This window comes from Neolamprologus multifasciatus, chromosome 2 (genome assembly GCF_963576455.1).
Source record: "Neolamprologus multifasciatus chromosome 2, fNeoMul1.2, whole genome shotgun sequence".
NCBI classification, from domain to species: Eukaryota; Metazoa; Chordata; class Actinopteri; order Cichliformes; family Cichlidae; genus Neolamprologus; species Neolamprologus multifasciatus.
The window spans coordinates 5881415-5897153 of NC_140440.1; the positions used below are offsets into that span (position 1 = coordinate 5881415).

The 15739-nt window shown below is 41.0% G+C and overlaps 1 protein-coding gene and 1 long non-coding RNA gene across 3 annotated transcripts in view; one reads left to right on the forward strand and one right to left on the reverse strand.

The window, feature by feature from the left end:
- The window catches only part of ccdc69 (coiled-coil domain containing 69), a 22394-nt gene extending 18089 nt beyond the window's left edge, over positions 1-4305 (reverse strand). The window contains exon 1 of one of the 2 annotated variants that reach the window (XM_085133704.1): positions 4128-4305. In XM_085133704.1, coding sequence (XP_084989830.1) covers positions 4128-4148 — 21 coding nt within the window. In that variant the 5' untranslated portion in view covers positions 4149-4305. Of the gene's footprint in view, positions 1-101; positions 271-4127 lie in introns of those variants that run through there. The other variant, XM_085133696.1, reaches the window with a different exon arrangement.
- LOC146523875 (uncharacterized) lies at positions 1406-15156 on the forward strand. Its single transcript, XR_014869554.1, has 3 exons — positions 1406-1493; positions 11314-11469; positions 15044-15156. It is a non-coding gene; the product is annotated as an uncharacterized LOC146523875 (long non-coding RNA).
- The last annotated feature ends 583 nt before the right edge of the window (positions 15157-15739 follow it).

A 15739-nucleotide genomic window follows, 5' to 3' on the forward strand; every position in this document is an offset into this window, starting at 1 on the left:
ACTTATTTTACTTATAAATCTAGTTTACATTCTCAGATGTTTGTCATGTTTTCATTTTAAAAAGAAGAATGACTCCAAATTTGTTAACTTAACACTCGTACCAGACTGATACCAGTCGTGCTAAAGAGGCGTCCAGTGAAGAGCAGTGACGTGGTGACCAAAGACCATAGAGAGTCGCTGACATTCAGCAACATAAAGCAGTTGGGCGGTCCTAAGGTAATTTGCCCACTGTAAGGCACGCAGCTGACACCAATGAGTGAAGAATACTGCTGATTTACACGTGACAGAGCAGTAAATGCACGGTTACCTAGACAACCACACCCTGGAAAGCTCACTGGTTGCTAGCGTAAAATTGTGAGCAACAATGTGATGCTCACTGAGCGAAATGCTTCCTACATGGATGTCCTTAACAGTTTATTCATGGTTATTTCCATAACTTTATCAATACGGCGCTCTCATTTCAATAAGAAAGAAAACAGACGAGGTTAAATAAGGTCCGTACGTACTGTGTTTATGTAAGAGCCTGCAGTCTACATTAATCACATTCTTCAATCACCAAATCATACTTCGAATGTTGGCTTTTTACGCTGTACACATATGGTGTCACATTATTTAATTACTGATACAAATTAAAGGTTAGTTTAATCACATTTCACTTGTTTTAGCCGTGAACTAGCGCGGGACGGCACTGTTGCCAGTCACACAAGTGATTCTGTATACAGCCTTCAGCATAGCGAGCACAGATACCGCAGTGACTCTGCAATGTCACCACCGGCTGTTCCCTTCCAGTCCATTTGAAAAATGGCGGCAGCAGTAAAGAAGGAGGAAACAGGAAGAAACGATGGGACCAAATGGACCAATCACAGTCACTGCACAACATCGTGTTACAGTGTAGGGTTTCAAAGGGGTTTGCAGCTACGATTTTTAGTTTCCATATCGCTGTGTGGACGCACAGCAGGCTTAAAGAGATTTCAATCCCAAACTGTGTTCGCAATTTTAACTGCTGATAGAAAATCCATTTTATTTTTTATTTAAAAAAAACATTAAAATAAGCAGAAATGTTGCAACTGACAACAGTTATAGGAATCATTCATAAATCATTGTGGATGTTAGTGGGGAAGGTGGTATTTGAGCAGCAATCAATCTGACATGCTATTAAAGCCGTCAGTGTGAGTGTGGATTTCCTCCTCAGGCTCTGAGCCTTTCTGACACGCCTCTTTCTATTCTGAGCTAATCAAAGATTTACTCGGCTTTGTGTTATGCAACAGCATCTTCAGCCGCCTCTGCGATGGAGCAATGTGCCCGAGGCAGGTATTTAAACCAGGATCAAAATCAAATTATCCATCAACTTCAGCGTTATCACTCTGAAGCTCCAACCGAAGGCTTCAGCTGCAGCTCGTCGATACCAGGAGCTCCATTAGTCGGATCAATCGGATGGAAAAGTCTAAATGTCTCAGCTGGTCAATCAGTCACACTAAACACAAAATGCAAAGGTAGGTAAAGTCAAAACATCTGTATTGTCCAATAGCAGCTGGGGCGGTCCGGGGGTCCCCACATTAGCAGATACCACATGAAGTTTGGGAAATAAACAGTGTTGGGAAGGTTACTTTTAAAATGTATTCCATTACAGAATACATGTCCCAAAATGTATTCTGTAACGTATTCCGTTACGTTACTCAATGAGAGTAACGTATTCTGAATACTTTGGATTACTTAATATATTATCATGCTGTTTACAACTACGTGAATGTACTATTGCTGTGATTTATTACTGTTACTGAAGGTCCGCGGCTCCGAACCGTAGTAAAGGGACCTCTGGCTAATACGGTGGGTTCTGTGTCGGCTCGTAGCCGAAAACTAGCTTTACTTTGTTGTCTGGGTCAACTTTGCTAGCAGAGACAGAGAGAGGCGTTGAAAGGCTGCTCCAACTGAACTTATTGTTTTTGGAGGAAAACACGAACACGGTGTACAGTCGAGTCTTAATAGCTTACTTACAACTGGGCTCGTCAGGCTCTCTTCTTGGCTGCAGTGGTTATTATTATATTTACATGCTTCCAGCTCCCGTTTTTGCTCGATGACAGCTCGTACTTTTCCTTTTTCTCCCTCCCTCGCTCACAGACACATAACGGGTATGGCAGTCCATTCTCCCTGCAGCACGGACTACACTGCCTATGATGCTACATTCTTTAGAGCTATACCTGTAGCATTCTGCCTATTAGCTTAGCACAACAACGATAAAAAGACCTCTCTCACCCAGGAAACACGCAGAGAGAGCGTCACCCTGTAACCATGGCAACCGTAACGCTGCCGCCTGGAACAACAGAACGTAGCTGTCAAACAAAACCCAAACAGGCCTGACCCGCCACAATATGAAACAGGGAAGTACCGCCGTGTAATCCATTTATTTCAACAAAGTAACTGTATTCTAAATACCACCTTTTTAAACGGTAACTGTAACGGAATACAGTTACTCATATTTTGTATTTTAAATAGGTAACGGCGGTACATGTATTCCGTTACTCCCCAACACTGGAAATAAATGATGTCATCACATTTCCTGTTGATTACTCGATGCTATAAAAAGTGTCGGCGTTTCTACGATTGTAGGTGGACATGAGCACAGACTGTAAATAAAAGACGGACATAGATGTGACAAAAAAATGTGCATGTCCCATCTCAGAATTAGCAGTTAACATCATTGTGCCACATAAATTGAGTCAAGCCTTAAAGGGGAGGAGCTAAAACATCTTGCTTCAGGTAAAATATGCATCAAGGGCCAGCATAGGATAAATAAGGGTAACTTTAAATTGTGCAAAGTTACTCTAACACAGTCCAAAAACAAAAGTACGGAGCTGGAAACCTTTTTCTCTGAATCTCTGCAGGAAGCAAAATGCTGATAAACTTCCTCTCAGTTTCAAAAAAAATGCTGCAACCTGCTCGCTGAAAGTGTGGAAAGAGTGGATTCAGCTTCAGTGATATCAAAGTCCAAGCAGGCGGGACAACATGAGGCCCCGGACCTCCTTTCGGACACTGTGTGAAGTTTTAGTGGCGCTGTCACTTTCTATCAATAACCAGTGGAAGACAACAGCTGGCAAACTTCACTTTTACCCCTGAGTGGGGCAGAATTACAGCCACAAGATGGGCGAACGCCGCAGATTCACACACAGAGACGTATTAAGCACCAACAGCTGAGCCGCACGTGGAGGTGAACGAGTCGACAGCTCAGAAAGTGTAAAAATTGCAGCCGCAAACTCAGAAACACCCGCCCCGAGAGTCCGACACGACCCGAACAAGGGTTCTGCAAAGAAAGCCGGAACAATATTTGGAGTTTTCACTGCCATTTCCTCTAGGAAGTATCATCTTATGCCCAATGTGGTCATCTCAGGCACATTAGTCCAACTCCAACTCTTCAAACTTTTTGCTTGTGAGGGGCAGCCTATCAGAAGAAAGGATGAATTCAGAGGCCCAGGGAGTGATAAATAGGCATTAAATTGAACTGTGAGTGATGCAAAGCACTTCTATCAGAGTGCAGCGATAAAATCATGAGCAGAAAGGTGTTTTTAGCATTTTGTGCTCTGGTTTGTGCTGGTTTGAGCCACCGTTTGTGGCCCGTGAGCACAGCTGGTTTGAACTGATGTAAACTTCTCCTTTTAAATCAAACCTCTCAGCTGAGTGAGGCTCACGGAGGGAAGTCGAGCTCACTGCAGCACGTTTTGGTGCTAAAAGCTTAAAGCTGCTTTAAGCTCGTAAATAAACTCACTTTATCTGCACACTGGAGGATTTCAGAGAAGTTTCTAAATGAATGTGTCTGAGGTCACTGCTTAGAAAGGAGCATCGTGGGAAAACTCAAACTCGAGATTAGAAACAGATGTTCAGGACGAGGAAAACGCTGTTTTTCCCACATTTTAGCGCCAAATCTCCACTTGCCGCCGTGTTTGTGACTCGGTTAAACTTGGGTAAAGACGATGCCTGTGCCGCGGACACACAGTCCGCTCCCCGCCGCTCATTCCCGGCACGTCTCGCCGCCGCCGACCGCCTGTTAATGAACCTCCGGCGGCAGAAAAACAGAAGACAAAGCAGAGCTGTGCCGGCGGGGTCCGCGAGTGTCTCCTGCCCGTGTGCCTCACCTTGCTCTGAGTGCAGCCCATTCCTCCTCCTCCGAGCTCCACAGTCCCGTTAAAGCCGCTGATCTCCTGCTCCTTCCTCTGCTTCTCTGTTGACAACTTTCAAACACTCCGGAAAAAGTCCCATGAACGCACCGCTGCAGCAGCCGGCTAGGAGGGCAGGGCTTACCTTTGCTGCCTTCAGGGACAATTAGGAACTCTTACCACAATCATCTCTTTAAAAAAAGGGAAATGTCCGAACTTTTTTTCCACCTCCACTATTCAAATTAACATTTGACTACACACAAAAAAGAAAAATAATTTTCTCCACTCAGAAGGCAGAAGCCATTCAGACACTACATTGTTGTCAACAATTTATCATTCGGACTTATTTTCTGTTACATCCAAATTTCCGATAAGGTCAAAAATCCCGAAACGTCCCAAAACGAATATATTTATTATCTATATAGAATATAAATAATATATAAATCTAATATATTTTATTATTTATTTTATTCAGTGGATAACATTTTATTTTGTTTTCATATAATATTATCCTTGCAAATAAGTCCAGCTTCACATCTGAACAGTAAGAACATAAATCTTCAGACTGCATTTCCTCCACACTGTACTAAAGTCTGGACAGTAAATTTACACATCACTTTAATACCAGCTTGTAAGACTTCAGAAATCTTTCAATAGTCACACTCCTGTCACGGCTGTAGCATCGCAGTTCTATTTTCCCACAGCGTTTGAAAGTAGCCGCATATCAAAACTGTGACATGCGCAGTGGCGACTCTATTGTCTATGGGAACCGTTATGGTAATGCAGAAAACTCGTGTGTAAGTTACACAACTGGCCTTAACCCCCCCCCCTTCCCCGCCCCCCGCTCAGCGGTTTATTTCATCCTGAGTAAACTCCTACACAACAAAATTAATCTGAGAGCTCCAGATAATCTATGAGTAATCTGAATTTCAACATAAAGTGAGGGTGTAATGGCTCTGAAACGCCGTCTGGACCTAAAATTACTTCACATATTGAAAAAAAAAGTATGTAGAATATGTTACTGTGGATGTCAAAATAATAATAATTTAAACATAATAATAATAATAATTTCCAGGTGGAAAATTCACACAATCGGCTATTTTGGTTCACGAGCTGCAGAGTTTCACGTGGAAAGGTGTCAGATAAAAGTAAATATTTAGTTAGTCACGGTAAATTTTTCATATCTGGTGCAAATTAATGTAGCGCAAATAACTTTTTTATTGTATTTAATCTTTGCAATGGCGTTAAGTTATAAACGTTATCTGCTGCCAGAGAAACCTAGATTAGTTAGAAAGGTTATTTATCAGCAGTCATCCTGATAAGTTAGATAAAGACAATATAATATCAAACATCTTTTTACCATTCATCCACTATTTTGGTATCTATCCAAATACCAAGCAAATACAGGGCCAGTATTTCAGATACCAACAGAATACCAGTAATTTTACTCTACAAAGGCAGGTGTAGGGGAGAGCAGTGTGTCATGATTCATAAATCATCATCAATTTGAAAATTCTGAATACAATCTAAAGACCAGTGTCATTTTTTATTTTATTTCCTTTTAGCTTATCGTGTATATTGAACTTTTTTCTTTCTTTCTTTCTTTTTTTTAGAACGAGATGGAATGTAAATGTGCATTTGTTGAATCACTTTCAGTCAACTTATGATGTTTAAATATGCCACAGGCTATAAAACAGACAGGAAAGAGCAGGAATGATTAGTGGGACTGAATCAGTCTGTGGAGGAGCTCTGCTGCCTCTGTGGAGTGGTGCAGCTGAGACTGGTTCTTCATAATGACCTCCTGAGTCCTGACTTTCACTGACTCCTTCAGATTCTGACCAACCTTGTGCGTTAGCCTGTCCAGCCTTCTGGCATCTGTGTTACACAGAAAATTTGAGATGTACGAAGTGAACGACAAAGGAGATGGGACTAGCTAATGAGGGTGGGGGCGTGGCGTGCTCGGCTTCATCTCAACTGAAGTGGACCTCTGCACTGTGTTTGCACTGATGATGTCACAAAGTCCATCCTTTACCAACAGTCTGTGGTTAAGCTGTGTCCAGATGACTGCAGATACAGCAGTATCTTCTGCAGGCCCTTGTAGTCATTAACAAGGAGACTTTCCCTACTCGTCCATGTCAACTACTGTCATCTTATTGTCAGCTGCAGCAATAGTGTCAATACTGTCACTGTCCTGATCTGCAGCTGAGCTTTCAGGGTGGTGTCTGCTTGAATTACAGCATTTCTATCAGCTCATGTCATGGTCAAGGGTGTGTGTGTGTGTGTGTGTGAGGTATGTAAACACTAAGTCTGACTCTCTTTAGGGTTTAGGAAGATGACGTTATTGGTGTGATCAGGAAAAACATCTCAGATCATTCACAGTAATTCAAAATAAAAATATATAACCAGCATAGTGCATGCTACTTACACATACACAATGCTTTATTGTTCCACACTGACATATGTTTTTACTTATGAGTTTATTACTGAGATATGAGATAAACATAGGAGAAGAAAACAGTGAGCAATGCTAGCTAACTTTAGCTTAGAAATCAAATCAATAACTTCACTAAACAAGCACAACCCAGGTGCGACACGAGGACAAAAACCAACACTGCCATGTCTTCATACAGGGTTTAAACAGAGACAACATTACAGTACAAGCTAAGGTTAGTCAGCTGGTCTAACTCAGCAGTCCCCAACCTTTGCACCACGGGCCGGTTTATGTCCGTCAATATTTTCACAGACAGGCCTTTAAGGTTAGGGTTAACCCCCTAACCCTAACCCTAATACAACAAAATAAAACCAGACACATGGGAAAAGACCCAGGGAAACCAGTTAACAATAAAAACGATTAAGAAAAATAACTATAAAAACTGATTAAAACCCTGAAAACCATTAATTTCACACCCGAGCTCAACTCTTGCAGCCCGGTACCAAACGACTCATGGACTGGTACTGGGGTTGGGGACCGCTGGTCTAACTAGTTCTATATTGGCAAACACTAGCATGCCTGCTAACACAGACAAACGGCAGTCTGTGTCATTTTAAATGGCTGGTTTTAGTCGATACAATCAAATACCAACTTATCCAAACTCGCTGCCCTGATATGAGAACTTATCAATCCTGGAAGCTGATAAATTACATCATCAGTTAATATTATTATAGCCATCATCAGACTAGCATAGCCAAAATACAGCTAGTGGGCTAAGTATAACTTAATTGCAAGCTTTATCACTAGCAAAATCATATCAGAGAGGTAATGCTAGTTGGCTAATTTTCCAAATTACCTCACCCGTTCTCTTGATAATGACACAAATGAGGACTAGTTCTAACTATTTTAAATAGGTAAACACATTTAAAGTAGATAGAGACAGTCATTCACTTAAACTGCTAATAAATATTTTTGAAATTCTTTATCAGCTAGTGGTACAAAATAATTATCAGTATAATTGCGCAGCATAACTAAGTTACAGCTAGCTGCCTGACCATGTCGCTTGCTAACATTATAGCTACAAAAATCACATCTGAATGGGAATGCTAGTTAGCTAGCTTTCCAAATTCCTTTTCCAACTAACACAACACTAAATTGTGTATAATGTGTTTATTTTAGTCATCAAAGCAAAGAAGACCACATATTTGGTGGTAACCTGGTCTACAGGAGTGAATGTATTTCTGTTAGAGATTACAAAAAGCCTAAATTCAGAGAGTCAGTGGCTGTTTGGCTGGATGAGGTTTTTGGGGTTTAACTGCAGCTCGGCAGTGAAACCCTGCTCCTGTTTTATGACCATTATATGAGCAAAACGCAAAGCTTGTAAAGCTCTGAAACTCACGTAGGACATGTGCCAGCTATGTGTTTCTGTTAAAACACGTTTGAGCTTTAAATGTGACCAATGAGAATCCCATTTTAATAATTACAGGTTTCGATATCATACTTTATGGGTCCTTGAACTTGTGGGTCATCTTTTTCTGCAGATATCAGAAAAAGAAAAAGAAAAATTCCTCAGCACCAACTCTAAGAACATATCCTGAATATAATGAAATCAAAAAATAACAGTAAGTTTCCAGTGTTCTCTTATTTCCTCATGTCCTCCTTTATCTCCTGAACTTCCTGAGTCATTCTTGTCCAACTCAAACACGTGAAGTCAGTGATTCAGAACATGGCAGAGAAAAAGACAATAACACAATCAGGTCTGGAAGTGTCTGCAAACCTTCAAAGCTGATGCTGACATAAGCTGTTTCCTCATCATGATGTTTGGTTGAAGCTAATCTCTAGCTGGAATGTTTTTTTAAACTATTAATCATCCATCTTTGGTGGATATGATCAGAGGAGATAGAGAAGCGGGTCGATGCAGCACCTTAAAAGGGCATTTTGAATTCTCTAGAGTGGCTTTATATTAAGTTCATGTGCTCAGCGCCAGTCTGGGATTACTAACTATCAGGTTAACAGCCTTTCTCATCTTAAATGTGCACTATGCTCTCTTTACATTTATTAAACAGTATTAGCAGCCTGTGGACAGATTTCTGTGTGAAGTTTTCTGGATGAATTTGCTGCTAAAACTCAGAGGACATGACATTTGTGCCCTGAGTGTGTCATCAGAGACCAACACGTTAGCTTAGAAATGAAGTCAACTGCTAGCTAATGTCATTAATCAACACACCAGAAATTCCACAAAGACAACAACAAACACTCAGGTGGCTTCACAGATGATTTAGATGGAGACAAGTAGGGCTGTAACTATAGATTATTTCAGTAATCAAGTAATCTATCGATTATTCCATTGATTAATCTAGTAAACAGATAAAAAATACTTTTGTCTTATTAATGAGCAATCATAAACATTCAAAAGACAAAAAACACAGGTCTTTCACAATGAACGACTCATTGGTTTCGGTTTTCTCCGTGGAGCTTTACTGCAGATTCTTCTGCCATGTAAGACAAACGGCGGTGGATGGAGCAGCTACAAATTTCACTTTTCTACTTGTCGGAGTTTGTTGATCAGTTGCTTTGATGAAGGACTCCCGCAGCTTTTTCCCAGTAAAGTGTTTTAATGTTGATCACAGGAACAGAGCTGCTGTTTGTTTTCACTCTGCCTGACCTCACAGTGTTGGCAATGGCTCTGCCTCTTTGCTCTTCACTCCGCCTCTACGTTAAAAGGTGCCAGCATCATCATCACTGCTGCTGTTGTGTTAGGTGTTTTTGTGTCAGTGTTTTTGTTTTAAACTGAGAGCTGTGTGGCCTTATTGTTGTTTGAGTTTTTATTCACACGCTGCTCCTAAATACATTTGTACTGCGGGTCTGTTTTTAGTCATAAACGTGTCTGAAGCACTCCCATTTACATCATTTAACACATCGCCATGCTGCAGAGCTGTGCATTAAACAAATCATCGAAGTCAAGAATTTGTGTCAAATCAAATTATTTGAATTACTCAATGAATAGTTGCAGCTCTAGAAACAACATTAGCGAGCAAGCTAGCTATGATTAGCTCTGTCAGTAAGTAAACTAATGTTAACTAATGCTAGCCAGCAAAATATTTATTTTTATGTAATGAAGCCAACCAGGCTGGGGACCTTAGGTGGTCAACATCAGCAGGACATTCAGGACATGATGGGATCATTTGGTCGTCAACATCCCGTTTGTCCCCGAGGTGTCTTTTTATCTGGCTAACGTTAGCAAACTCTAGCTCCTCCGCTATCTTAGATGTATTACATATATATAAGTTGTCTCAGGTAGCAAAATACTTTCTGGATAAGGTCGGCAAATACATGTAAATTCTGGATCTGGTAACTTAAATTGACATTTTTAAACTTCTCTTCCAGCTAATGTTTTGACTTTCTGAAACAAGATCACTGAATTGATGCAGTGTAGCTGCTTTGTTCCTAAATTGTTGATAGCACAATCATACCTGAGTGTAATCGTAGTCTATCGTGACACCTTTATTTCATTTCAGCCCTCTTTATAGAAAATGTTTACTTTTTTATGGTGAACTGAAGTTTTTCTATGACCTTATTCAAAGTCACTGACAAAATCAGGATTCTCATGGCAGGGCTGTGTTAAATAAAGATACGTTTTTAAAATCATTTTGTTTGCCTACATCTTAAAATGGCAGTAGGTAGACACCTGGACACACGGTTAATCTGATCCGGCTCAGATTAACAGCCTCACTAATTATGATCTCAGCCAATCAGCATTAAGCTCTTAATAGAATCACTAGAAACAGGAAGCTCAGCTGATGCTGCTGAAAACAAATGACAGGACCTGTTTAACAGATCTTTATAATCTCACATCCACAGGAAGCAGGCAAAGTTAACTAACTCACTGATTTACATGACAAGAAGCTGGTTAATGATAGGCTCAGGTCACTCTGGTTGTGTGACGTCTTTACGGTGGCTTTAAATAACAACCTTCTTAAATGAGTCATCACCACATGTCTGAGTAAACTTTAAGATCAAATCGACCACTTTTAGAAGTCGTTTGTTTCTTTTTTTCCCATAACCAGTTTCCCTCTCTTATGTGACCACATACAGATGCACCAGTGTCACATGGCACCACCCATGATGGGTGGTCAAATGTAGTTTAACTCGAGTCCCTCATCTTCTGACACTAGAACCTGATCCTTTAGGCTCTGAGCACGTTCAAGTAAAAAGCAGGTTTTGTGCGTCATGTGATTAAATGATCCCTATGAGTGACTCACAGGGAACACAAAAATATAACAATAAATAACATCAGAGATTAATGCTGCAGAAACTCATTAATATGGTGATTTAGTGCACAGAGCAGTAAAATAAACGTGTTAATTCAAAAAAGTCTGGATCCATTTAAACATTCAAGCCTTCTGTCCGACAACCTGGTAAAGGAGATGTGGAAATCGCTTCAGATTGTCTGCAGATCAAACTGAAATAATGTTATTGACTGATCTGGTTTTCTGTAAGACTCAGAGACAAGTTGAACAGCATTCTGTCCATCACCAGATGAATAGGTGCGCAGAGACACACAGTCTGTGCTGCTGTCTTGGTGATGTTTGTAAGGTGTGGCTTAACAAGCCTCACATTTAAACTGTATTTAAAACATGTTTTATGCTTCAGATATTAAAAAACTGTGATATCTTCCCTAAACGTAACAAAGTCTCCTTAGTTAACATTTGTTGTTTGTTTATGTGGAAGCAGAGCCAAGGTCCATCTTCCTGGAGCTCAGTGGAAGCCAACTCAGGAGTTTAGCAGCTGTGCAACATTTTCCAGCTCCTCCTGAAGCTTTTCCAGACTCAGGAGGGACAAGTCAGGACCTCAGGTATCGTTTACCTGTTGGTAAACTCACAATCAGAGGTGAGAGCTGGACTCTCCTGTCACACGCGTGAAATTATTTTTACGTTGTTAGATGTAATTGTGAGCCTTTCTCAGACACGAGGAGCCGGGTCTTAGAAATGTGATTCACGGGTGTTCAGGTGTTTGATGGCGAGCGATGGAGGTAGTCTGCGGTGCTGTCTCTGATGGGCGGAGCCTGAGAAGACGGCGGAGACTGAAGCAGCTGTTGTTGGATGGAAAGTTATCCTGACGCTGAGAACAACAACTGCTGCTCTGCCGTCTGCCAGAGAGACGACGACACGCTAAAAATACACACAGGGCCGCATTCCACACACGAACCAGCGCACGCGTACTTGTGTGTGTGTGTGTGGTGATAATGTACAGGCTGTACAGACCTGGCTGCACCTCCTAATATAAACTCGAGCAGAGCTGCTCTATAAATAGTCTTCAGTTCTTTGTGGTGCAGATTACAGTTTGGCGTGAGAAAATTCAAACAACCTGAGTGACAACTTACCCACAATCCACCTCTGACCCACAGACATGTGAAAAACAAAGACAAAAGTCATTTAATAACTAGTGACTGATAGTTGCAGCCTATCATCTTACAACTCTATGTAAATCCCTCCTGAAACGAGGGCAGAAATGGCTCCACACGGGTAGAAGAGAGGTAAAAGTCAACACGGTGGGGGCTAAATATAGATCACGGTCATAGACTGCATATAAATGGATTGACGTTGTCACCATTATGCCACCCACTGTTTAGGGGCTGTTCATTTTGAAGACTCGACTTCTCCTCACCTACAGACTGTATGGGAGCATCAAACAGACACACATACCTGATGATTTAACGCTCAGTAAAATCCAAATAAAGTCCCAAAACTGGAGCTCAGACTTCTTTGATGGTCTCTTAGTTTAATTAATCTCACAGCAACCAGATTATTGGTCAGATAATTCCATTAAAAAAGGCTCCAACAGCACAAACACGGTCCAGAGCTCCAGGTCAGGGACCCCAATTAGCTGAGGTGAAGACTAGCAGACAGCTAGCAGCTACAGCTGCCTGTCAGTCAAAGAGGCTGTCAGAAAGAAAACATTCACACCTGTACAGGTGTTATAAAAGTTTACATTATCCATAGAGACCAGAACAGTTGTTCTATCAGGCTGTAAACAGGTGTATGTCTGCTGTGAAGTCAGATATTTTAACATGGGAGTCTGTGGGGACTGACTCACTGCTGGAGCCCCTGCTGGACGTTAGAGGAACTGCATCTGTTGGTGCCTCAGCTTCATTTTCTTTTACTCTGCAGCTTGATGGCAGGTCTGAGTGTTACTGGTCAGGGCTCCTCTCAGCCTCCAGGTTGTAACTTGGTTCTCTCGCTTGGTGGATGTAGACAGCAGATAGAAAATAGTTCCTACATGAAAGTAAGAGATTTCGGTGTATTTTAACCGAGAGATGATTTTTATAGAGAGACATTACTGGTTTGATTAGCGTAACTTTCAGCTGATGGCAGATGCTTATCTAGCAGACACTGAGCAGTTTACACCGACATGGATAAACAGCAGTCTGCTCCAGAGGAAAAATATCTACATCAGACTTCAGGACAAACACAAAACTATGTAACATGTCCTCCTTCTTTTTGTTGTTGGAGGCTTCTGAGAACTTCTTAAAGCTTTAATTAGAGCTGTTTTGTTCCGCTGAAGGCAGCGTTCAGATCACACTGCTCGACGTGACTCGGCTCTCCTCAGGCTGCTGGTCGGATGATTGGATTTTTCCAAATAAACACAAACTGCGTCGACGCACACAAGATCGATTTAATCTCCAACAGCAGGTCACTTCACAGTTTACAGGCTTATATCAGCTTCTGCTGCCTGGGGTTTTTACAAATAGACTACACTTGTGATACAAAGTAGTTTTGATTTTAAATCCTCCACAAACACAGATCTCACTGTTTTACCTTATAAATGTTACCTGAAGATCAAAGGCTGCAGGATTATCTTTGAATTAAAAACATACATTTTTTTTCATAGGACACCAGAGTTTAATGAATGTATCGATCTCAGTGTAAACCTCATGTCACAGATCTAATGCTGTTACACTTCTGGCTTTCATGACAGAGGAGTCAGGCTGAAAACCAGCAGAGGGGTTTTACCCCGGCCTCCATAGCAGTGTTGGGAAGGTTACCCTTAAAATGTATTCCATTACAGAATACATGCCCCAAAATGTATTCTGTAACATATTCCGTTACGTTACTCAATGAGAGTAACGTATTCTGAATACTTTGGATTACTTAATATATTATCATGCTGTTTACAACTACGTGAATGTACTATTGCTGTGATTTATTACTGTTACTGAAGGTTCGGCTCCGAACCGTAGTAAAGGGACCTCTGGCTAATACATCGGTTCCGTGTTGGGCTCGTAGCCGAAAACTAGCTTTACTTTGTTGTCTGGGTCAACTTTGCTAGCGAGAGACAGAGAGAGGCGTTGAAAGGCTGCTCCAACGGAACTTATTGTTTCGGAGGAAAACACGAACACAGCGTACAGTCGAGTCTTAATAGCTTACTTACAACTGGGCTCGTCAGGCACTCTTCTTGGCTGCAGTGGTTATTATTATATTTACATGCTGCCAGCTCCCGTTTTTGCTCGATGAAAACTTGTACTTTTCCTTTTTCTCCCTCCCTCGCTCACAGACACATAACGTGTATGGCAGTCCATTCTCCCTGCAGCACGGACTACACTGCCTATGATGCTACATTCTTTAGAGCTATGCCTGTAGCATTCTGCCTATTAGCTTAGCACAACAACAACAAAAAGGCGCTCTCTCACCCAGGAAACACGCAGAGAGAGAGAGCGTCACCCTGTAACCATGGCAACCTTAACGCTGCCGCCTGGAACAACAGAACATAACTGTCGAACAAAACCCAAACAGTCCTGACCTGCGACAATATGAAACAGGAAAGTACCACAGTGTAATCCATTTATTTCAACAAAGTAACTGTATTCTAAATACCACCTTTTTAAACGGTAACTGTAACGGAATACAGTTACTCATATTTTGTATTTTAAATACGTAACGGCGGTACATGTATTCCATTACTCCCCAACACTGCTCCATAGACACTCATGCTTTAGGAGCCCCCACCCCTCCACACCCGATGGCAGCTGTGTTGGTGCCGTCAGTGTTTTTTTATAGGCAGTAAGTGGAAATATCAGCCTGCGCCTGGATCACATTAACGGTCTGACTCGCTGGTTTAATTAACTGCACATTAACTGTAGAGATCTCAGCAGCAGCAGCAGAGTTATGCTGGTTTTAATGTTTAAAGATGCTGCAGAAGCAAATAAAAGCACAGAAATAATCAAGATGTCACCCGAAGCTTCTTTTTAGCTTCTGATAAACCTGAATGCGTTTTTGTGCAAAAGGACTGTGGGTTTCATGTCCACCACACACTTGTCCCTGAGGAACAATTACAGCAAAGAAAAAAATGTTTCAGTGCTCATACTGAAGACACGCCTCAAATGTGGTAGAAATTTTGAACATTTTTACTTTTTAAGAACTGCTTATTCTGAAATCCTCCATATTGTTTCATTTATGTTTTTTAGAGGTGAGGCTGCGATGGTTTGGACTTGTGCCGAGGAGGCAGCATGGACATGTTGGACAAAGGATGATGAAGATGGAGCTCCCAGGCAGGAGGAAAAGGGGAAGACCTCGGAGAAGATTCATGGATGTAGTGAAGGAGGACCAGCAGAGGGGCTGGTTTCTATTTCAATCATCTCAGGACGCCTCAGCTTTACCTGCTGTTAGGCTCAACAAAAGTCCATCGTATTAATTTAAGGTTAAAAATAAGCACTATAGATTTGAGGTATGAAAAGAGTTTTATAGTGAATTTAGAACTTTTTAAACAAAATTTTATTTAAATTTTAGAAACACAAATATTAAAACAAATTGAAAAAAATTCTTTGTATGTTGATTGACTTAAAATCTGTTTTTCTCAAAATGATCAAGTTATTCTTCATCTTCAGTGTTTATTACCCAGAGCCTCTATAAATGAAATGCTGCCACCTTGTGGACAAAAACAGGAACGTGAGGACTGAAATGTGCTTTATAAAAAGATCCATTCAAAGATTATATTTAATAATAGGAAGTTAAAAAGAGCCAGTATGTGGGGGTGGAGCATTAGAAGAAAAAAAACAAACTTGATGAATATTTATCAAAACAGTTAATTGTTATTTATTGTCAAAAGCATTGTTTCAGTTTGCTCGCTTTTGTTTGCCTTCCACTAAAATTCTGTTGTTAAA